This window comes from Oxyura jamaicensis, chromosome 2 (assembly GCF_011077185.1).
Source record: "Oxyura jamaicensis isolate SHBP4307 breed ruddy duck chromosome 2, BPBGC_Ojam_1.0, whole genome shotgun sequence".
Lineage (NCBI taxonomy): Eukaryota > Metazoa > Chordata > Aves > Anseriformes > Anatidae > Oxyura > Oxyura jamaicensis.
In genome coordinates this window covers 89257977-89281275 of record NC_048894.1, presented here as the reverse complement: position 1 = coordinate 89281275, position 23299 = coordinate 89257977, and the positions used below count along the sequence as shown (strand labels likewise).

The 23299-nt window shown below is 40.6% G+C and overlaps 1 protein-coding gene across 4 annotated transcripts in view; it reads right to left on the bottom strand.

Annotated features, from left to right (window-relative positions):
• FHOD3 (formin homology 2 domain containing 3) overlaps nucleotides 1–23299 on the bottom strand; it is a 410832-nt gene that overhangs the window by 144852 nt on the left and 242681 nt on the right. For all 4 annotated transcript variants that reach the window (XM_035317954.1, XM_035317955.1, XM_035317956.1 and 1 more), the window contains exon 6: nucleotides 13937–14031. In XM_035317954.1, the coding sequence (XP_035173845.1) occupies nucleotides 13937–14031 (95 nt within the window). The remainder of the gene's footprint in view (nucleotides 1–13936; nucleotides 14032–23299) is intronic.

Genomic DNA, 23299 nt, shown 5'->3' with positions numbered 1-23299 from the left:
GCACTTGACAAAGAGCATTTACTTAAGCATCTAAATAGCTCCATAAAAGAGAAGTATCATGGAGCAACTGTGTGAAGGGCATGAAAGACATTATCACAGTGATCATGGAAATAACAGATAAAAGTAGTTTTCTTTATTTTCCAAGGTACTGCACAGGCACATTTCCTTTAATAAAAGTAAAACGTCGCACAATATCTGAAAGTCAGAATATTTTAGGTGTCCACCTATGGATTTATTTGTATAGTTCTTGGCTCTGAATAACAATAATAATAATCATCATCATCATCATCATAAAGTTTTCCCAATGCTACAGAGTAAATTAAGAGTCTTGATAGCCAGTCCCCTACTTTAACCAGGAAAGTAAGATCTCAGAACCTGGAGGGGAATGGATTTCAGGATGGCTGCCAGAAATCCCTCTCTACTACCTCTGAGTAGTAAAACAGATCTTCCTACAAGTGTAATGCCAAACTCAAAAGGTTTGCAAGCTGGAAGTCTTACAACTCCTTTCCATTCCTGAGTCATGTTTCTTCCAGCCTGTACCCACAATACAATTCATAGGAAGACCAGTGTATTCCTGAATATTTCCTTGGAGAACCTAGACAGTCTCCCACAAGTGGGCATTTCCACAGTCCACCTGTTCAGGATGGCGCAACAGAGGTTCAAATGCAGTTTAAGGTATGGAGAGGAAGCAAGAGTAATCAAGCAACAAAGGAAAGGCCATAGCCTGAAATCTGCTACAGTTTCACAAATAAGTACTTCACGTTCTGCAGATCAAAAGTAAGCTCAAGTTCTGGTCCCTCTAGGACAAAGGGAGGCAGCCAGCAGCTGCAGCTTAACTATTTTCTAACACTTTCCCCCAGCTGCAGTGGGTGAGACCATGCTGTACAACCAGTGCTCTTCAAACTCTGTGCTCTGGCAGTATTCCTCAACAGGATGCTGGGCAGCGTGGGCTCTGGCACCTTGAACTAATACGGACAAGAACAAAAAAAAATTGCAACAGAATTAATAAAACCACCATTCTGATTAAGCTAAGTACCTTAAAAATACATGGTGCAAAGACCACAACTCCAGAATAAAAGCAAAAACCAGAAGCGATCTGTTTTGTTGAACATACACTGAGATTAACTAGCTGTATCAGGCTACAAATACCTGACTAAAAGGGCAACAAAAGCTGCATGAGGGAATGGCAGAGCAGCTAAGCTTGTAGAAGTGACCCGTGCTAGGTAATAGGCGGAATCACTTTTTGAAAGCACACAAATCTGCTCAGCATTGTGTACTCCCAGTCTTATCCTCAGTCTGTTCATATCCATCTGTACCCAACAATGTCTGCTAGGTGGTGCTGTGGGATGGCTTTTCTAAGGCATAGACATCAGCGCTTTTTTTTTTTTTTTTTTTTTTTTTCCCCTCACTGATGGTGTTTCGTTTTGTTTTTTCTCCTCCACATGAGAACAACTGTAATGTCTTCTGCTTCTTGGTTGTACTAAATTATGCTGCTTCTCTTGAGCAGTCAGAGAAAAGGCATGTGCCTGAGTGGTCACCGCGTGTGTCTGTACCCATGCAGGAAAGGAGGAACCTCAGGTGCAAGCAGGAGGTTTTAATATATACCCATAGATTTCCAAATTTTAATTTTCCTTTTGTTTTGAAGATACATGGTATTTAGGCAAATTATGTTTTTATTGACATAGCAGGATTTAAAGTTAAAACACAGACACACACAAATTAGCAGCACGGTTTTAAAGGAAAGTGTAAGTCTAAAGCCTCCTGAGGATGCAAGAATGAGTAAATTATTACCCTTTTTTCCTTTCGAACTGCAACTCATTTCCACAGGGAATGGCCTTCTACTGAAAAAGCTTTATAAAGTAACCCCTGAAAGGAAGGATTCTGTTTTAGACTTCGTTTTCCTTCTGGAGCTAAATAACTGAATTGGCAGGATGTTATCAGTGCTCTAGTATCCATAACATCATATCTAGTGCAAACTGGGATCGAACTGCTCAGACCTGTTAAAATGCACTGTGCTCATGACCTGTAGGGGAGGGCAAGTCACTACCCTTATTTGTCAATCTGGTGATGTCCATCACATCTGTTCCATATAACATCGTATTTAGTTTAGCCAAAGATGACAAATAATCCTAACCCACCCTTCTGAGCAAAAGGGAAGGAAAGCAGAACAACCCCCCAGATGAGTAATTGCAGGATTATCCACATCAGGTGATGACGTCAGGTACGACTTGGGTTCAACTTTCAGGTCCTGTCCCAGAGCCCAACTCCTTGGGTTGATCTCAGAGTACTTGCTGCTTGTGTATAAGACCCAAGCTAGTAAATGACATGGCTATCTTGATGCATACAGCAGTTTCTACTTAGTAAACAGACATTTTCTGTCTGATACTCTGCTCTGAACTTGGATCTTCCATTGGTGCAAACAGAACTTGGGCATTTGCCTTGCATGTCCTCTGTCAGAGGGGGATGACAATGAAAGGAGGAAGGATATCATGCAAGGCAGCAGCAAATTTTGAAGTCTCTCAGGACTCTAAGCAAGTTTGGCAGCAATCTATCAGATTTGCAGCTTCTACAGATGGCCATCTGACTAAATGACCAGGCAACACAGATCTGGAGGAAAATTTATCTTCAGAAGGTCTGCCCCATCCTTCCCTCCAGCCACCCAGAATTTACACTATGGGAGACCCTACAGACATTCTGTGCATGGAGGAGCACCCCAACAGACATCAGATGAGGATATGGGGAAGCTAGAGCACAACGAGGAAGACAAAAACAAGTGACACAAGAGTAGAGCACTACAAACCACTGAGAGTCACGTGGAAGTTATACCACCAGAGACACCAAGGAGAAAGTGCAAAGAAGTGGAATTCTGTTCACTGTACTTAAAGGAAAACAAGGTGAACAGAAACAGCCCATGTGGGATTAATCATTTTGAGGCAATCATTAATACCTGCTGGGGTCTCTTATCCAATTTTCTTCTTTTCTTCACATTTTGCACAAAAGGCTGTAACTATGCAAAGCTCTACTATGGAAGTATTCACACTGTGAGTTAGAGGAGCTGCTTTTCCCTACGAAATCATAACAATAAGGTGCTTAGACACCAACACAGTGAAATTTTAAGTGCTGTGGAGGAAAAAATAAGGCTTCTGAAGAGGATGCTTTAAATTTATCACTAAAGGATACAGCTACACACTGCTGGAAATGAAAGAAACCAAACTTTTACTACAGTACTGTGTCTTTTAATGAGAAGAAGAAATTCAAAAATAAAAGGGACCAACCTAAAAAAAATTCCACACTGGTTAAGGTATTAACAGCATTTTTATATTGAGCAACACATTCTTGATTTTTATTAATGTAGTCTTCAAGCAGGAAAACAGCAGAGGGAGGTGGGGCAGGCAAGTAAGGAAGTATCTGAACTCCTCGTCCAGTTGCTGTGATCAAAGAGGATCACAATATTGGAAGAGAGTACTCAGCAGGTCCAGATGAAACACATTTCAGTGTGTCATGGGAGCTAGTTAGAGAACCTGCTGGTATGCTGGAAACTATTTTGAAAAGACTTTATATGGTATAAACCACTACTAGAGGACTGAGGGGGGGGAAAAAAAAAAAAAAAAAAAAAAAAAAAAAGAACTTTTCTTTTGATCTTGATCTTATGAAAAGTACTTGAAGTCCACATATTTTACCAAACATCTTCCTTCCTGAGCTGAAGAGGCCAAACATAAAAGCTAAGAGATAGCAAAGATGAGTACTAGGGCAACAACCTAGTGCAGTAATTTTAGTGACCTGAGCTGGCTGGAACTCAGAGGCTTCTTGGGATGCACTACATGCTGAATATAAAGCCATTGCATACGTTTTGATGGTTTCAGTTTTTGATAGAATATTATTATTATTTTTTTTAACCATTGTCCAGGTATCTTCACCTAGTAGCTGTTGCTTTAAAGAATGACTTTATCTAAATAAAGGAATGACAAGCGTTTTTGAGAGATGCAAGAAGGAAAGATATGGTAACAATTAGTATCAGGTTCAGCTTTCACCTACATATCTGTCTTTAACGCATATAGTCTGTCCCTCCACTCCCTCATGTTCTTCCCTCAGGGCTGTAAAATCCAAACACCAATTTTCCACATGAGGGACTGACGAACAAAGGGATTTGGAGACTGGTTCAAGAATGTGCCTAGAATCTGGATTCAGCCTTGGTGTTCCAAAGTATGGACTCCTTCCCTAGCTGGGTCATTCTTCCAGGCTGAGCTACAAGCGAAACACTGGAATATTAACTGCTGTGTTGGCTGAGCTGTGTTTACATGATGCTATGAAAAATGCTGGATACCACCTTTCCTGCAGGCAGGATTCCACTACTGCACTATATGCATGGAAACCAAGACAGTGACTAATTGAAGAAATTCAAGATCAGTTTAAGAAGAAAAATAAGGACAAGGCTGTACTGATTAATTCAGTTTCTGTCTCAATGGGTTTTCTAGTTTCAGAAAGATAGGAAATTCAGACAAAAGATGGAGAGAGAAGGTTAAGCAGCACAGGTCAACAGAAAAAGATACGCCCACATGAGTAGACACAGAGTACACAGTGGATTCAATTCAGACTTTAGAGGAGTATGAGATCCTTATGCAGCCAAAAGTTTGAACAGAGTTTGTGTGGAATTTCTGCTGTTGTTTCCTTACAAATTGTATTTCTACAAAATCCCATAAAAAGGGTAAGCCCCAACGGTGCAGTTCCTCTCAGAAATCTTTAGTAACAATGCAACAATCATCAAAACAGAGGGGAGATGATGCAGCAACTTGGTAACTAACTCTGGGGCTCTAAAGGTTTACTATAAACAGTGAGAAAAAATGAAGCAATTAAAAGTATCTTGAGGATATTGTGATAAATACATAAGGTAAGCCCAAAGCCCTGTTACTATAAAGAAAGACTGCCTACATTCTTCAAACCTGAGGGAATAAATAAAAATTAACCATAATGCCTTCTAACAGCCATAAAGAGCCAGCATCTTTAAACACACCAAATAATGCAGAAAGTTGACCACCTCATTTCTTCCTACAAAACTGCATGAGTGGTCTCAGCACACACACCTATGCTTTCTGCTGGCGGAACAACCAAAAACCTGTCTCAAAAGCTCAGGACACTTAATTAAGCTTCAGAGCATATGGATGCCAGTAGTTTTTTCCTTCCACGGGTCTCACTGCATAGGGGAAGAGGAACAACGTAACAACTGGGCAATAAATACAAATGAGGTACCTACCTGTCTGTAGGTATCCATGCCTATTCACTATGCTTTGTTCTCTTATTTTTTTTTGTGCTGATCTTGTATACGTCTCTCCTAACACATGTGATGCAGGCCTTGATCCCCCCACTCACCAGGGCTCACGGCCTCACTGCACACCAGAACATCTGGTGCCCATCTTGCACACAAGCGCTTGTCCAGCAGCTTGCTGAAACGAGGCATGGGACACCAAGGCAAAATGAGGACAGAGTACAAAGGGGTTTTTGCTACTGTCATAAGCCTACGACTTTCATTGAAAAAATGCCTATTTACTGGGAGTATTAAGTACATAAACCAGAATCAGTCATCTGATAGATGAGCACTGTAGCAGGTTTAAAGTACAGCTGTACTCAGTAATGGTCATTTCAGACTGAAGATGGCTGATACCCTGCTCCTGGGCTCCTTTACTGCTCTCTTTCCAATATCAGATGCTGTAAAATTTGGTAGCATTAGTCTTAGTTTTGGAGATCAGGACTCGGGGAAGGATGGATGAATGGCTTCCTACCAGGATGCCAACACTCAGACCACATGCAAGCGTGCACACAAATAAGCACTCCCCATGCAGTCCACGTCCCAGTGCTGCAACAGTGCTGAAAACAGCTGAGGTCTCCTAATTGGACACTGAATTACTGACTGGACATGGGAAATTATTATGATAATAAAATCCAAGGGAATTCAGAGGAAGTGCATTAATTGCATTTCCTGTACTTCTGCACACACTTATTTTACAATTAGAGAAAAAAACTCCACCTCATCTAATGTTCCAAGATAACGAATGTTAAATTCGGTAGCATTTCAGTAACCAGATGAGCTTTCCTCCTTCTTCATGAAAACTTCAAAGTAGTCCACCTGCCCTCCACCAAGCACCACAGACACTGCCAGAAAAGATGCAACCCTGCATCACCTAAGAGCAAGAGAGACCAGAAGATGGGTAACCCTGCAAACTGCAGCAATATGCATCCGAGCTCATTAAACAGTGCTTCCAGAGAGAAATCAGTCACAACTGCTTCTTTTATTTTCATAACATGCTGCATTCCCTTATGAATGCAGTTTACTAAAATCCTGACTTAGTACTAATGATATTTCTACCTGCAAAAAAAACAGCTTAGCTTTCCCAAGAGGTCTGGCATAATGACAGCAATGTGTTTCATACAGGCCAAGTTGATTTCCGTGTTTAGACATGCGCGAGTATCTCAGGGAAGCATGCTTCTTCCATCTGATGGCATGTACTATAAACGAGGATTACAATCATCTGCTTTTTATCCTCGCAACAACTCTTTTGTATTCCTTCCCTCTTTTCCATCTGACAATTTATGGCTGAAAATTTGCTGCTTTTCTTGTTCAGATTTTATAGTCAAGGACTTTCCAAACTGGTGGCTTCGTGCACGCTGAGAAGACAAGTAGGCTCCCCATTTTCTTTCCCTACATGCCTCACTACAAACAAGCTTTCCACCTGCATCTTTGCTTTTCATAATAATGTTGGACTTAATGCTTGTTAAAAAATATTAGTAGCCAACAGCAAACATTAATAGCTAGGACCTGAGGCACATTTGCTCACAAATGTCAACGATAACAGATCTGTGACTGAACTGCTTCAGTGAAAGAGAACAATGGTATTCTAAAAGCTAGCGGCATTTTTTATGTTTCTCTCTCTCTCTTTCTTTTTCATCCTCCACTTCATTCCAGTATTACACTTTCTTTTTCTTCATGCCTTTAATTTACAACAAGAATTTTGTACATCTACAAAGATACATGGTATTTTCTGGAAAATATTTGGATATATTTCACTCACTGCTAACAGGACAGTTTCTCATACATGCTTGAATAGATGTGATCGAGTGAAAAGTTGAGCCTGAACATTCACCACATTGTTCGCAGTTAATCATTACATTTTCTCATTCTCCACTTCAAATGAGTTGAAATAAGATCTCTGACGTGATATGGGGTAACCGTGCTTTCTAAGCATCATCTTGATCTACAAGAATTCATTTTGAACACAGAAAAACAGGCATTTATCCCTTCAAAATACTTGGGAGTGAATGCAACAGGCTGAGCTGAAGAGATAATTACTGCTGCGGGACTGGACTACTGCAAACAGCCATATTTGGTGGGATGCCTTTGAAGCTCATCTACAAATACGGTTGGTAAAAAAGAGGACTTGAAGCAGTCTGTCTGCTAAGTCGGACAGAACACAGCGAGCACATAATGTAGTCTGCACTGGCTGGCTTATCCTATTCCAAGTTTATTGCAACATCCTGATCCTTATCTTCAAAGCACTAATTAAATACAATTCAAAATAAACTATGCTCTTGCAACAGTGTAGTTACAGATTCTGAGTGGAAGACCAAGGGAAGCTTTCCACTGACTTCAGTAAGCATTGGCTCAGGCCCCTGAAAGGCAGGAAGTAGAAAAGTTAATTTCCTATAAATCCAGGATTTTCTTTCTCCGGTACACAACCATTTTCATAACAATAGTTCAATGGCTAACTGCATATCAGCTTAGATTTAAGAGCCAGTTCCTAAACTGACATGAATGTTCACAGTTCCACTGAACTCCAAGCAGTCGTACCTCTTCATCCCAGCTCAGGTTCTTGAGCATGGGGCAGGGCAGAGCATGGGGAAAGCACACCGACCCGAGAGGACTGTCATCGCTTCTAGGCCGAAAAGGAGCCTGAGGAACCAAAACACTGACACCTAATGGACATTTCTACCTGCGGCAGACATAAAAACAGAATGAAAATACAGGTTTGTTGGACTTGTTGCTGGAGGTCAGAGACCATGGAATCTATGTTGTTTGTACATGAACTGTACATGGAGTCTCATTAGTCAAAGTCTGCAAATGAGTTCATTAACCACCAAGGCAGCAGATTGGGAAGATGACAGCATATGAAATTAATCAAAGTCGGTCTTTGAGCTGTGTAATTTATCCCGGATGCTTAACTTTTCTATCAGGCCAGCTTTTCTTCCAAACACATTAAGAATAAAGAGCAAGAGAATTCTACAGCACTACCTTCTGCTCAAAAATTGGGCATATTCCTGTGCATATTCCATTTCATCATCCACCCAATGATAACTCCAAGCAGGCCATTCGTACAGAATGATTTACAAAATATATCATCAGAAAAAATCATGAAATGCAAATACATGACATTTCCAAGAACCTCATCATGAAAGTAAACCATCCAACCTCTATTGGTGAATTCATTTAACATGTTTTGGTCTTCTGTTGCACTCAAACTAGTATCTCCAGTCTTATTCAGATCTTTTAATTCCCTTTGGTTTGTAACTTTCTCTATGGGTATAAATCAATTTACCGTAAGATTTGTAGATCCAGTTTAACATCCATTTCTATAGGATTTGGTGAGAAATTTCTTGAGGAAAAGAAAAGCCCAAGTTCAAGCTCTACGGTATTCTCTGCTCTGTTCATGACTTCAGTTGAGTGCATGCATAAAGGGCTTGTGAAACACACTGATTTAATCAAGTGCTTTAACTGATTTTTTGCCTCTACATACCTTAAGTGACTCAAATTAGGTTTAGTGCTTTGAGTAACTAAGAATATTATTTCTTTCAAAAGTATCATGAAATGACTTACCAACCATATAGATGTTTCACAGTAACCTCACAGGTAAAAGCTCTACTGAACTCTTCTCTTGAAAACAGGAATTTTATTTTGAAATGGACAAATTAATACAATACAGCTATGTTCTGTATGAACATTGATTTCAAAACAAAAGAGAAAAAATATAAAAAAACATTCTTTTTCTTCTTTTGGATTGGATTATATTTGAAATATTCAAAAAGTCGCTATTGCATGCAAAGGGAAGCAAAAGATTCACACAAGGCACATGGATAACTTGCTAGCTGAAATTCATATTTAACCTTGCAGTATAGGGCCCAGACAGAAGCAAAGTAGGAAAAAAAAATTAAAACAAGATGTGAGATAGGAATCTTTAATCAACCTTGTTGTGTCAGCCTAGGCCTACCATTCTTCCCAGTCTTCTGAGGTTACCCAGCACCACTTTGAAAATGGATTACTTTCCACTGAAAACAATGCCAAAAAGGAGCTTTAGCTCCCCTGGGGAGAATTAGAACGGCCTGGATCATCAAATGGGAAAAAAATAATGATTATCAGTAGCAGTAAGAAATGGAGGGGAAGAAAAGGTGAAACCAGACTCAAGATGTGGAATGCTTAATGTCTTATACATTTGAAGACCAGCATGAAGTGGCAAAACCTTGCAGGTTTGCCATGCAAAATAACTTCTGCTTCCTTTACTGGATGATATAAACAGTTGTTTTTCTCCCAGATGTTTTGTTCAGAAATGTAGTTTTTGTAAACAGTCGGTAACCAGTCCTGGAGAGGGTAAGGCACTGATACAGCATTGTGTGCTTTCTATTAACAGTTCTGAGTGAATACCAATGCATATGAAAGATAATATATATTACCTCATACATGCTAACAGATGAAAAACACATTACAAGGACTAAATATGGCTTAGCACTTCTACATCTCTAACCTGGTGTCCCCTGTTTTGGGTAAGAGAAATTTTCCAACAGTCCTTGCCATCACCATCAAACCAAGCCTACCTGCAGGTGATCCAACAGAGAGCTCCAAAGGGCCCTGTGGTGCCAGCACAAGTGCCTCAGGTCCCTTTGCAACCAGGCTAAACATAATTTGCAATTTGATACAAAAACTTAATTCTAATTTCAACTGCAGCCGTGTGCAGCCAGCAGAAAATACAAGTAAGTGGTAGAATATCATTTCCCAGATGCTGCGAGGTTGAATCTAGGTTTGTGTTACAGCGTGTGATCAGTTAAAGCAAGATCGTTCAAAGGTTAGTTTACTCAAAAAAAGTAATAATTAAGGAGCAATTCTGAAAGCACTGTTAACTAACATTCATTGACTCATTGTTTGGGGGGTTTGTTTGTTTGTTTTTAAGCAAACTATCTTGCATGAATGTTCCATACTACCAATGAATGCTGAGAGAAAACTATTGACACAGATACTTCCTATTCATGTAACTCCTAGCTTATATAGGATGATCATGCCCTTGGCCATGCTGTAGCCCTCTTTTGTAGTAGTACAGCAGTACACTGCTGGCTTCAGTTAGGGATTCCTGGTCTCTGGACACGAACAGAATGTAACCATACATCTACAATTAAGTACCTACTTGAATGCTTTATTAAAAGGGGAAAGACTAATGAATTGCAATGTACATAGCTGATGATGAAATAGTAGTGATACGTATATTGAAATTGGGGTTATCCTGTGGATGCGATGCCCCAGTGATCTATTAGCCACTGATGACTGGAAAGCAGTACACAGCGAGGCTGTGAAAGGCCACTGGCACACACCAGCATGGTCACACATGGGTGCAGGTGTCTTGCAAAGGACTGAAGTGGCCCTGAGAGTCTGGGATTTGCTGATAATGTTCTTATCTTTAAATAGCATGGCAGAAGCTAACTTAAAGTTTCCAATCTAATGCCCATGTAATACCAGTTTGAAGCAGATGTTCTTTCTCCACTAACACACGAGTTATCTAAGATTGACTTTCCTCCTTTTTTTCAGTTCCTTACCCTGACGCCACTGGTACCTTTAACCTTGTGTAAGGGCAGCAGCACTAGTGCAGCCACACTGCTCGAATTTTAACCGCCTCACCAATAATTTTGTTCAGGGAAAATTTAAACTACAACATTAAAATTAATGACGCTATCCAATAATCCATCTATATAAAAATTTATTGATATTTAGGGGCTAAAACCAGAGTGGAACTATCAATAGTAACTCATATAATAGTGACAGCCTAGAAGGGCTTTTAGTTAATTGCTTATATTTTTGTCTCACTAATTTCAAATTTCAGTCCCCTCCCTTCCCCTAACCCAGTACAGAAGTATCACTAGGTGCCTAAAGTGGAGCTGGGTGCCAAAATTACAGCTGTCACAGTGCTGAGTGTGACAAACCCTAAGGTCCTTCACTAAATGCATGTCCTGCAGTGGAAAACCACATGAAATCATATACTGCTCTAAGCGAGGAAGGGAGACAGAGGCAGCAGCCCTACACAAATACAGCAGAGCAAGTAGCAGTAAAAGGTCAAAACTGTTATAGAAGTTGACAGAAAAAAATCTGCAGTGGAAAAAAATTCAACCACCTCCACTGCTGAGTTTATTAAACCTCATCAGAGTTTTTGAGAGGGCAAGAAGTAATGTGTCCAGCCACAGCTGTGGCAGCTGAATGACTGCATGCCTTCTGTTTCCTCTTAAAGGGATTTGTCTTGATACTTAATTGGCAATTTTACTATTCCTTTTTGTTCAGCAGTGTTAACAAATTTTCCCTTCCTTTGCTGCAGAGAAGGAACCAGCATAGTAGGACTGCAAGTTAGGCTCTAGATATGGTGCAGATTCCACAGATTTGTTTTTCACAGAAAGCCAAAACCATCTTAAAGTGCATAAAGCAGCTGTCACACCACATTGTGATGGTAAGCCTGTCATACCTTCGGTTAACTTCTGGCACACAGACATGGACTTACATCTCTTCCAAGACAGTCAAATAATAATAATAATAAAAAAGCAACTTTGATGCTACCTGAAACCAAACTATTCAAAGCACTTTGCCCACATTCCTTAGCTGCAGGCACTGAGCCAGGATATGGAGATAATCATTTGGGCTGACCATGGGGGAGGGAAGAAGGAGTTTAAGGACTGGAGAGTCACTCTGGTCAAAAAAATCTAGCCAGAATTTCATCTGCAAGGTAGCAATACAGACTTGTATCTCCCTGACTACGTTCATTAGAGAATGGAAGTAATTATGGATATCACAGCGTTTTTTTCCCCTTTCTTTGCTTGCCTCTTTCATCTGTTCTATAGAAAATAAGGATCCATAACAAGCAAACCATTTCTCTCTCTTCTGGCACTGCTTTTCCAACTGTGGCTAACATTCCCTGCTTCAGGAGGGCAAACTGCCCAGCGTAACACCCAGCCAACAGTGGAACACTTTATGTGGGGGGAAATTTTCTCATCATCTCCCAAACATGAACTGCGCATTAACCACGCTCAGCAACGCTGACATTTGATGACCACAATTATGATCCTACTTCTACATATCCACCAATATTAGCAGTCAACTCAGATGAATCAGTTCTTTTAACATTGCAGTATCTATTCTTTGCTTGATTGTCCTCTGCAGCAGTGAAATTTGCACACTGCAGAAAAAAATCTGTAGTGGCTGTGACACATATCTCTCTCTCTCTTTTTTTTTTTTTTTTTCTCCTGTCACAAATATTATTTTTAAGAGGGGAAGAGGGAAAGCAGTAGCATCTCTATGCCACTGCAGTGTCCACAACACAATTTTCTGTGACTCAGCCACTTGAGGAAAAATGCCTGGACATTTTTTATTTATTTTTTAATAATTCTAACTATGGATTCAACTCCACTGAGCATGGCATCTTTCAAGTTGTTAACAATAGCTAACATACCCTGTTCCACTTACTGTGTCATTCAGATCTGTCCCAAGAAGGTGGGCAGATGGCAAGAGCAGGAGCAGTCCCTGTGGGACTTAATAGACTTCAACTAAAGTTGGAGTTGCAACAGACTGCAGATTTGTGGCTTTACCTACCCTATCACTGTTCAGGATGGAGTATAAGCAGAATATATGTTATTCTTTTTCAACTTTCAACACAGATAGCCTTAAAAGTGGGTTGTTTGTTCCACTGGATGATAGAAACTCAAGTGACATAGACTCTGGTATAGGTCTTCAGTTGATGCCTCCTCATATGTAGGTAACAACAAAGAATCCTCTGCAGCCAGGTACTAGACTTTGCCATCTAGAGCTCTCTAGAGACAAAGAAGGAAACCATTCTAATTTGTTCTCCCCCCATGATCAGCAAAGTTGAGCAGTACAGAATGGCTAAACTGTAGAAAAGGATTTGCATTCACAGAAGGCAAAGGGAAAAACAAACAAAAAAACAAAAAAACACTCAAAAAGTGGTCCCAATTAATGTCTTGGTAACTGCAACTGCAAGAAAAAAAAAATCTGCTCCATGGTCAACTGCAATGGCAGCACAGACAGCAACAAAGGCATCTCTAGGTCAGCCCCGAGCAGAGCAGGCTGAGGGGAGGCCTCATGGCGGCCTGCAGCTCCCTCACGAGGGGAGCGGAGGGACAGGCGCTGAGCTCTGCTCTCTGGGGACAGCGACAGGACCCGAGGGGACGGCATGGAGCTGGGACAGGGGAGGGTCAGGCTGGGGGTTAGGGAAAGGTTCTGCACCCAGAAGGTGGTCGGGCACTGGGACAGTGGTCATGGCACCGAGCCTGCCGGGGTTCAACAAGTGTTTGGGCAACGCTCTCAGACATAGGGTCTGGTTTTTGGGTGGTCCTGTGTGGAGCCAGGATTTGGACTTGATGATCCTGTGGGTCCCTTCCAACTCAGGATATTCTGTGATTCTAGTACCTTTCCTTTCAAAAACAGAGTAAGTACCAAAAGCATAAAAGAGTAGGAAAATTTAGAAAAAGAAATAACAGCCCAGTGTGCCCTGGTTTCTATGCAGAGCGTTATGTACTCATTTGGAGCCTAACACAGTCTGTTAAAACCCTAATGCATACGTAATACAAATAGAATGCATTTAAAGAACACCAAAAACATATAAAACACCAATTTTGGAGAGTGTCTTACCTTTGACCCAATAAGTGTGTACAGCCACTGGATGGTTTCATTATGATTTATTACTCCATTCATGCCATCAACGTAGAGCATAATTTGTCCCAAAGCTATTGTAAAGAAAAGAGAAAAATATATAATCAGACCTGGTGAATATGTATATATAATTATAATCCTAAGAATTGCTGGCCTTTTACTGTAAGCACTGTTTTCCAGGGACATGGGAAGCCCAACTAACAAAAGCTACACTGGGCAAGGATTCTGCTGGACAAGATCCTGGGCAACTGCAGTAACTTTACTGACTTCATCTGGATGATATAAGTGTGAATTTCATCCAGTGGCAAGCATGGGCACTTGTTCCTTTCTAAAGGATGTCACGTTTTATTGCCCCAAACTCTGAAAACAGTCTCCTACATACTGCTTACTATCCTAACAGATCCATTACCTACAATGCGTTAGATCTTGTGAGTCAAAACTTTTACCACTTGTTTCGGCACCATATAATGCATGCATCAGTGCATTTGGATTGACCATTTCAGTTAATTTCAGTAATCTGAAAGTACAGCAGGACAATTAACACAAAAGAGGAGAGCAAATATTCACCATTGCATATGCTCACTCGCAAGTAAGAGTTTTGCATTTTAGTGAGAAAATACAACAAAGCGTGGTCAACAATGAATCATCTTTATTCATTTATTCTAAAGCATTTGCAACGTTTCAAAACATGCTAGCAAAATATTTCTTAACAATAATTCCATAGTTTGTAATCCTGATACTATAAGACTTTCTAGAGAAAACAGCTATTAAATCTTTTCAGACTGATAAGGAAAGACATTTTTCATAAGGATTATGAAAAGTGGATTATCAAAAATCATCTATCTATCATCTAAAAAGTTTCCACTGTTAGATCTTCTGCTTTATAGCAGGAGATCAAAGCACAGTGGGATGAAAAAGAAATCACTGATGTAACACCTTTCAGCACAGCCTGTTGGCATAACAACTCAATTATATAAGGCACAACCTGACAAGCCCCTCATACATTGCTTTATAGGGGAAGAAAAGGAAAAAACCCACAGGGTGAGAAAAATTACGACATTATTAATCTTCCAAACACGTTCTAAACATTTGCTAAATTTTATATAGGTTGTGAGCCATGCAGTACTGCTTTCCTTGAGGGGAGATCTTCAAAGAAATGTGCATGTTAAGCGAGAGCTTTAAATAACCCTCTAAGCTGAGCAGCTTTCATTTTTACATCAAGTCTCCTCCTTTTTCTCTGGCATAATGTTAGGTACTTATATTCCTTATCTAATCTGTTACACCAAGCTAGAAGCAAAGCCTGACCCTCTGCAGTCATGAACACAGAGAAAAGGAGAGCAAGAGTGCTGTGTCAAGGGGATAACTGGCATCTTAGGCAGGCTGCCCCGTTCTGGGGAGGTGCCCATCTCTCTCCACTGCTGTACAGGAAGAAATCATTCACCATGCTTCTAAGACATGTCTCAGGTGAATAAAGTTAGGTGGCAGGGACACAGGCCCAAGTGTTAAAGTAAAACAAAAAGGTAAGGCAGTCAAAAAAAAAAATGAGATAAGAAGTACACCAACTGAATAAATGGCTTCTTTGTAGCACTTTCCTTGCAGGTCTAAGAAAGTGGAGAACACTGCTATCCCATCAGTAATCAGAGAAAGTTCTTAATTCTTGTTTTTACTTCCTTGAAATACCAAAAAGATTTGGCCCTTGATCGGGATGAGATCCAGTCATGATAAGGTCACCAAGACTTTTTTTTTTTTTTTTTTGTATAAATTCTTCGGTTGGGGGTGAAGGGATTTAATTTGAATTTGAAACAAATGTGAAACAAATTTTACTCTTGGCACATGCTTTCCAATTCAATATAGAAATCAAAGGCAGCAAGAAGTCTGCTTTTAAAGGCAAAACATGCACGCGATACAAAATTACTCTACTGCTTATACTTAAGACCGGTAAGAATGGATGTTTAATCGAGATCTGGAATGCATTACTTCAGCCTCTTAGATGCAACTCTGCATTACAATAGGTTAAGGCAAATCAGTAGACCTTAGAAAGAAGTGACAGAAAAGTTTAAGGGATTCCTGGTAGCTTTCATCTACTACTACTAACCCGGCCCCCATCTCCTAGTTCCTTCCCACAAACTTTTTGTTTGTTTTTTTCTGTTATTATGAATGCTATCCCAAGTATATGACAGCATCTATATCTTTCCAGCAACAGAAGGGGTCTTTTGGTTATAGGTGAAAAATTAGTAACACATGATAAAACCACTAGTGCTGCCACTTGATGTAGTGGCCAATAAGCTTCATGGGACAAAGAATTACAAAGAATGCCGTGAAACAGCTAAGACAGGAGATATATTTTCTACGGAGTCATGCTGTCCACATACAAGGCATGGCTCCAGTCCTTATCTGCCACACATCAACTTATCAGCTGCTGACAGACCTTGGAACAGGGCTCCATATTGTTATTTCCTGTCTCCAGGGGTCAGAAAAATGAAAGCAAGACATGATAGGCAGGGCTAAGGCGAAACTGACTTTCATTAGAAGGAAGAACAAGTTATGGAATATCTTTATGTACTTTATATAATGTTGATGCCTGATAACTTCTTCAGAAAGGAAACTAATTCTATGAGAAGAGTGGCTTTTTTTAATGTAATTTTTTTTTTTTACATAATGTCAAATGTCTGTGCAAAGAAGCAGAGGTAACACCTGGCAAACAAACAATAGAGGTAGAATGAGATGAGGAGACCACAAAAGCACTAGTGTAGGAGCCCAGCTGATGGGCTGTAGGGTTCCCAGGCTCTCCTGGAGCCTGGGACTGACTGAGCAGGGCACACCAGCCGTGGACTGAATGGACACACAGCACCCTACACCATTTGGTATTCCCTGCAACTTTTTTCTGCAACTGTTAGCCTACATCTTGGCCCATGGCCATAGATTGCTACGATAGCTGTGGCTGTAGTGCATGCTCCATGCACACCCATACCCTGTGTGTGCATGCCTACTTGCACATGCACAAACACACATAGCCTTGTTCAGGAAGGGCAAGCTATTTTGCAAGGCAGCCTAAGGTTGTTCAGCAGGACAATATGCTCCAAAACCATTTAAGTTCACATTCATATGTGCCTTCAACTGAAGTTTTTTTTTGACTGAAAAACGAGGAGGTTATTTAATCCGTTTAATCCCATCTCTCAGCCAACTGGAATTCTCTTTGGAAATATATCAACAGCATACTTGCATTAGGAAAGTTTGCTGTTGTGCAATAGGGGGCTGGGAGAGGGGGGTTTAAATACGGAGCACACTTAATTTGGAATTTCTTTGTTCCCACCACCCTTGTCAAACCCTTAATCTTTTGTGAAAGTAGTTTGTGACTTTACCCCTAGCTATTTTTGAGGGGAAAATTGCTGAATTTCTTAGGAAGGGCTTAGCTAGAAAAGGACAGACCAGCCAAAAACTTCATAGATTTGTGTGAAATAAGAGGTTTAAGAAAATCTCTAAAAACTTGCCGGTATTGGCATTGATGCTCTCCCGGGGTTCTTTATAAAGTTAACAAGACCAAAGGGGAAAAACTCTAGCAGAAAACATCATCACGTTCCCATCCAGGCTGTCAAACTTTTCAAAGCTGTTTCCTGCCCACACACCTGCTTCTCTAACCTTCTCTATCTGCTTCATATTTTACCACAAGCCTGCTTAGAGAAAACAGCAGCACTGAACGAGAAGAAGTACTATTTGCTTTCAGTTTCCAAAGAGCCAAAACACCATTCATCATGTCAAGAGCTATGGCAGCGATGCACCCCGTGTTTAAATCAGAATAAGCAAACATCCACGGTGAAGTGGGACAAAGCCAGGCCCTGCCTCCACAGGTTCAAGCTCCCAGGGAAGCTCCTGGCCTAAATTCAGCAGACACTTCATCAACAGCCGCGGCAGTGTTTGCTGCAAGCCGTGTAACAACGCTGAGCATCAGCGCCTGCACACCGCACCTCAGGGAAGACCTTATTGCCTCCAAAATGTCCAAACATCGCATGCCACAACCCATAAAACCATAAGTTACAGGGCATATGGGCCTATATGGCAACCTACGTGGATTTCAAGGCAGTTGGCCATTGCCACCTGTGTGGCACACATTCTACCACCGCTGTAAGACTTCCAACCAGCAGCATTCACACAGGCAAAATTAGGGAATGCCATAACGAAGCAAACAAGCCAAAAAAACACCGTGAAGGCCTAGAAGAGTTAGAGTTACATTAAGATCCTTTTCCCCTGATGGTGATGAGAAATCATCATTAATTATAGCTTTGTTACCACCCAGCTACTCGAAAATGAACAAAATTACAGCAGAGCTCTGTGCTTGTAAGAGGTGAAATCAGGTAAAATAGATGACCTGGCCTCTCCAGTGCTTCTGAAAACCATCTTACACTAAGCAGCACCATGCCAAACCTTGTGACTAATGCTCACTCCACAGGCTTAGAATCAGTTTAAGTTTTTATGATTTTGCTTTCTTTGTTACTATTGGTATGCTTCATTTTAGCTTCAATGCAAAATCTGTTGTTTATAGACCTATTGCCATTTCTTTACTCCTGTTAAAGATACCATAATGTCATTCAGGAAGTTAAAAACATTTTATTCCTGGCCACAAATACAAGAATATTTTGTTTCTTATCAAAGTTTCTTTAAATCCCTCTTTGTCTAATCCTTTCTTTTTAGCCCTTGTTCATTTGTTCTGTCATATACATCACGGCTGAAAAATGCTAAGAAATTGATTTACAGGGCACTTACATTAACCCATACCAGACTAAGAATTGAACTTTCTCACAAAAAACACATCACAAAAATAAAGCTGTAAGCTGAAAACAGAATGGCAATTCTGTACAGATGTAGATGGATAGCACTGTTAATAGAAACGAGAATTTTAATGCTAGTTGACACTATATAAAGTCTACTTTTTAGTCTTAGAATCACAGGATGGTTTGGGTAGGAAGGGACCTTAAAGACCATCTATCTCCAACCCCCCTGCCATGTGCAGGGACACCTCCCACCAGACCAGGTTGCCCACAGCCGCATCCAGCCTGGCCTTGAACACCTCCAGGGATAGGGCATCCACAGCTTCTCTGGGCAGCCTGTGCCAGTGCCTCACCACCCTCAGAGTAAATAATTTCTTCCTAATATCTAATCTAAATATATCCACCCTTTTTTTTTTTTTTTTTTTTTTTAAAAAAAAAAAAAAAAGCCATTCCCCCTTGTCCTATCACTATACTCCCTGGCACAGAGTCCCCGCCTAGCTTACATACTGGAAGGCCGCTGTAAGGTCTCCCCAGAACCTTCTTTTCTCCAGGCTGAACAACCCCAACTCCCTCGGCCTGTCTTCATAGGACACATGCTCCAGCCCCTTGATCATCCTTGTGACGTTCTTTTGTACTGCTAATCTTCCTCTCCTGGACTTACTCTAACAGATCCATGTCCTTCCTGTGCTGGGGGCCCCAGAACTGAACACAGGGCTCTAGGTGGGGCCTCACAATAGCAGAGAAGAGGAGGACAATAACCTCCCTTGTACTTCTGGCCACATTGCTTTTGATGCAGCCCAGGATACAGTAGGTTTTCTGGACTGCAAGAACACATTACCAGCTCATGTTCAGTTTTTCATCCACCCATACCTCTAAGTCTTTCTCTGTAGGGCTGTTCTCTGTCCACCCCCTGTCCAGCCTCTGTATGTGTTGGCATTGCCCCCAACCCAGGCACAGAGGGGACAAGGGAGGCAATTCTTATGCACTACTTTAATACCTCAGAAGTATTTGGGAGCTTCTGCAAGCTAGTCTTAGACATAAAGTATTATTCAAAGTTCAGATCTTTTTGCAGTGCAGAGACAAAGGATTTACAGATTAAAATAGATTTTTTTTTAAAAAAAAAAAAAGAAGAAGATTAAGGTTAATGGCAACATATACAAAGATACAATACAACCCATCTATTTTTAATGCTGAACATGAGTGACAAAAGTGATGACCAGGATTTTTCCCTGTCCTGTACGCTCAAGTGACACCACCTTCACAAGGCCTCCTCTGGGCAAAGCCAAGTGGCCCTGCAGTATGGAGCTCCCTGCTCAGCGAGCTCGGGCCCGGCCACAGACATTGCTGGCTCTGGGTGTAACCCAGTGGGTATACAGAAGCATGCTGGAACTTGCCCTTAACATATCATCTAAAAATCAAGTATAAGCTCACCAAGAAACAAAAAAAATCTTGTGTTACTTGGTGGATGAAACATTATTTTAATTCTAATGAGATGGCACAAGAGTTTTGACACTTAAAATTTCAGTCAGGCTGTTAACATGTTTAACGCTATGCTCTTACATGGCACGGGCTGGCCATAGTTTCTGTCACCCACTAAAGCCCACAGGAAGTACTGAAGGAGATTTATAAATTCCTACACTCCTGACACAATAGAGAGACCTCCAGATTCATACTGTTGCTACTCCATTTTACCTAATTGTTCATCTTCAACTACCTTAATTCTGGTGAGCTGCTGAGGATATTTACGAGACAGACTAACATTTTTGGTCCCATTACATTGATGCAACCCCAGAGATAAAGCAGACGTGGTGAGCACAGCTTCTTGACAAGCTGTGACTGTGGCATGTGGGGAGCAGAGGCTCCCCACCCATTTTCTTTTTGAAGGAAAGGCACCGAGCACTCCTTTGTAGCTCTGCTCCGGGGCCCTTGAATTCAAAGTTCTCTGGTTACCATTCCAACAAGGCACACACACACAGATCTCCTTTCCCTAAAGCCTGTTCCCCAATGGCTCTTAGTGCCCCAAGCATACAAACAGAAAGAAACACAGCTCTTCCCCGAGAGGTGGCCAGAGCATCGCCACACCAGGACCTCAGAAAGCCCTCACAGAGCAGCTTCCTCCACTTCATGGTCCTCTTGCTACCCTTTCCCTCCCTTTAAAAAACAGCACCCAGCAAGTTCAAAGGACATAAGGCAGCTTTAATCAGCTCAAGTATTTCAGCAAAAGCTGCTCCTTTACACATGACGTGGAACACCTGTGGCAGTATGCCAGCCAGCCAGATGCCAAAGGAGCACACCAGAATTGCACCTGCCCCCACATTTCCTTTGTGATATTTCTGGCAATTCACTTGATACGACTGCAAGGAAAGGATAGGCTCCAAGTTGACTCTGTCAGCAGTTAACCTGAAAAATGCTTTTTTATACAAACTGAAATCCGACTTACACACGTGCATTATAAAAACTTCGCCTGGTTAAACATGATTGTTTTGATTCTTATTTTATGCTGCAGAGCTCACACTTTTAAATGCAACGTATTCCAACATGTTTTACAAGATTAATAACACTTAACAACATGCAATAAATTGGGTACATTTAACCATTAAAAACAAGTATGTAACAAAAAATATTAATAAAAGAGCAAGTCTCCTAGCATTAGAGCACTATTTTGCAAGTTGACTACAAGCATCTAAGTATAAAACACTCATGTAGCTTTCCTAACAAAATCTCAGACAAAAATATAAAATCCTCAGGCTTGGCAGTGCATGTAATTTCAACCAGGGACAGAGGTTTACATGCATGGCAAACCAAAATGGGCACACTTTTCATTGATCTGATACAGACACACATGAAAACCAAGAACTTGTAACAATTGCTTTTCAAAAGATAGAGGAATAATGACACATATTTCCAAGACTTCCAGAAAACAACAAAACCAAAACCAAACCCCATGAGCCAAAACTGATGGAACTTTATAAACAAATATAGGCTCCTGCTGATACATCCAATAGAAATACTTTTAAATGGATTTTTTTTCTCCTTGATTTATCTGGAGTTCCATCATTGTGAGCTATGAACGTAAACATAGCATCATTCATTAATGATGAATAGCACAGAAAAGACCATGAGAAAATGCATTCTACTTTCAGGGCATGAGTATGAGTAATATGTAAAATTAGGTATCAGGCTACATATAGAAAAAAAAAGAAAAAAAAAGAAAAAGAAAAAGAAAAAAAAAAAGGTTGACTAGCTAATCATTAAAAGATGAGCATTCTTCCTTGGAGTTTTATGAAGCAAAGCTCTTGTGTAAAAAGAGAATGTGCAGTAACCCTCAATTAAGACTACAGATTGTTATGTATGCATATATAGGGCTGAATTCGGGCAGATGCTTCTCGACAGAATCAATATTTAATGTTCTTCCAACGTGTATGTAGTTATGTATTTTTCATAAAAAATTAGATTTAAAAATACTTTCCACAGAGACTTCCACATATGCCCACCTATCTTCATTTCTTGAGGAACAGAAAATGATGGTGAAATTCCCTGAGAGAGGTATTCTGCAAAAGCATCAGTTAAGTGCAGGACACCGCCTGTGTAAATACTAAAGCATTAACTCCGGTTGGCTTACACCCAAGTCTGGGCTACAACTTCTTCCTGCAGCAAAAGAGACATGGATTTGTTCTAGGGCAGAAATTAATCTCTACTTTTAAGGATTAGGTGTCTCTTCTCATCTCCAATAAAACAGTTCACATATCTGTACAGTTCTGAGAAGACGCATCTTTAAACTTTTTATAATGGATTTATCATGCTTGGGCATCCGAAACTGTACAGCAGCACAGTTTCACAGACTGGGATGGCACCTCTGGAGATTTTCCAGTCCAGCCTCCTGTTCACACCAGGGTCAGCTACAACATTTTTTTTCAGGACTGTGTCCAGCCAGGTGTTGAGTTGTCAAAACCAAACAGCCTCTCTGGATAACCTGTGTCAGTATTCAGTCACCCTTGGTATTAATTAGACCTTTTTAGATTAACTTTAAACTGAACATCCTGTATTTCAGCCAGTGCTGATTGACCCTTTCCCTTTAACTGGGCACCCTGAGGTCTGGCTCTGTCTTCTTACTTCCTCCAGCCATGTGTTTACTCCCTCCCATAATATTTAAATCAAATTAAACTGAACTGAAATTGAAAATTAATCCACAGCCAAAAGCACGCTGAGCTAGAGGCCAGAAAAGAAAATTTATCTTAACTTCAGGGCTAAACTCAGGGAAATCTAGCCAAACTCCCAATTAATAACCGTGTAATGGTTAAACAAGCAATGATCCTAAATAACATATTTCAGTAGACAAGATGCAAAGAAAATTGCTGTAGCCATTCTATTTGGCAGCCGATTGAGTAATTTAGTCTGGCAATGTGCTAGATGTGATGGATTTCAAGGCCTTTCCCTCCCCATTAATCATCGTGAATGTAAGCCTTCTGTCTGTGTAAACAATACTAATCCTGACTTTGAAGGTACAAAGAAAGAAGCACAAACCAACCTTAGCAGAATGGAAAAAAAAAAAAAAAGAAGAAAAAAAAAAAAAAAA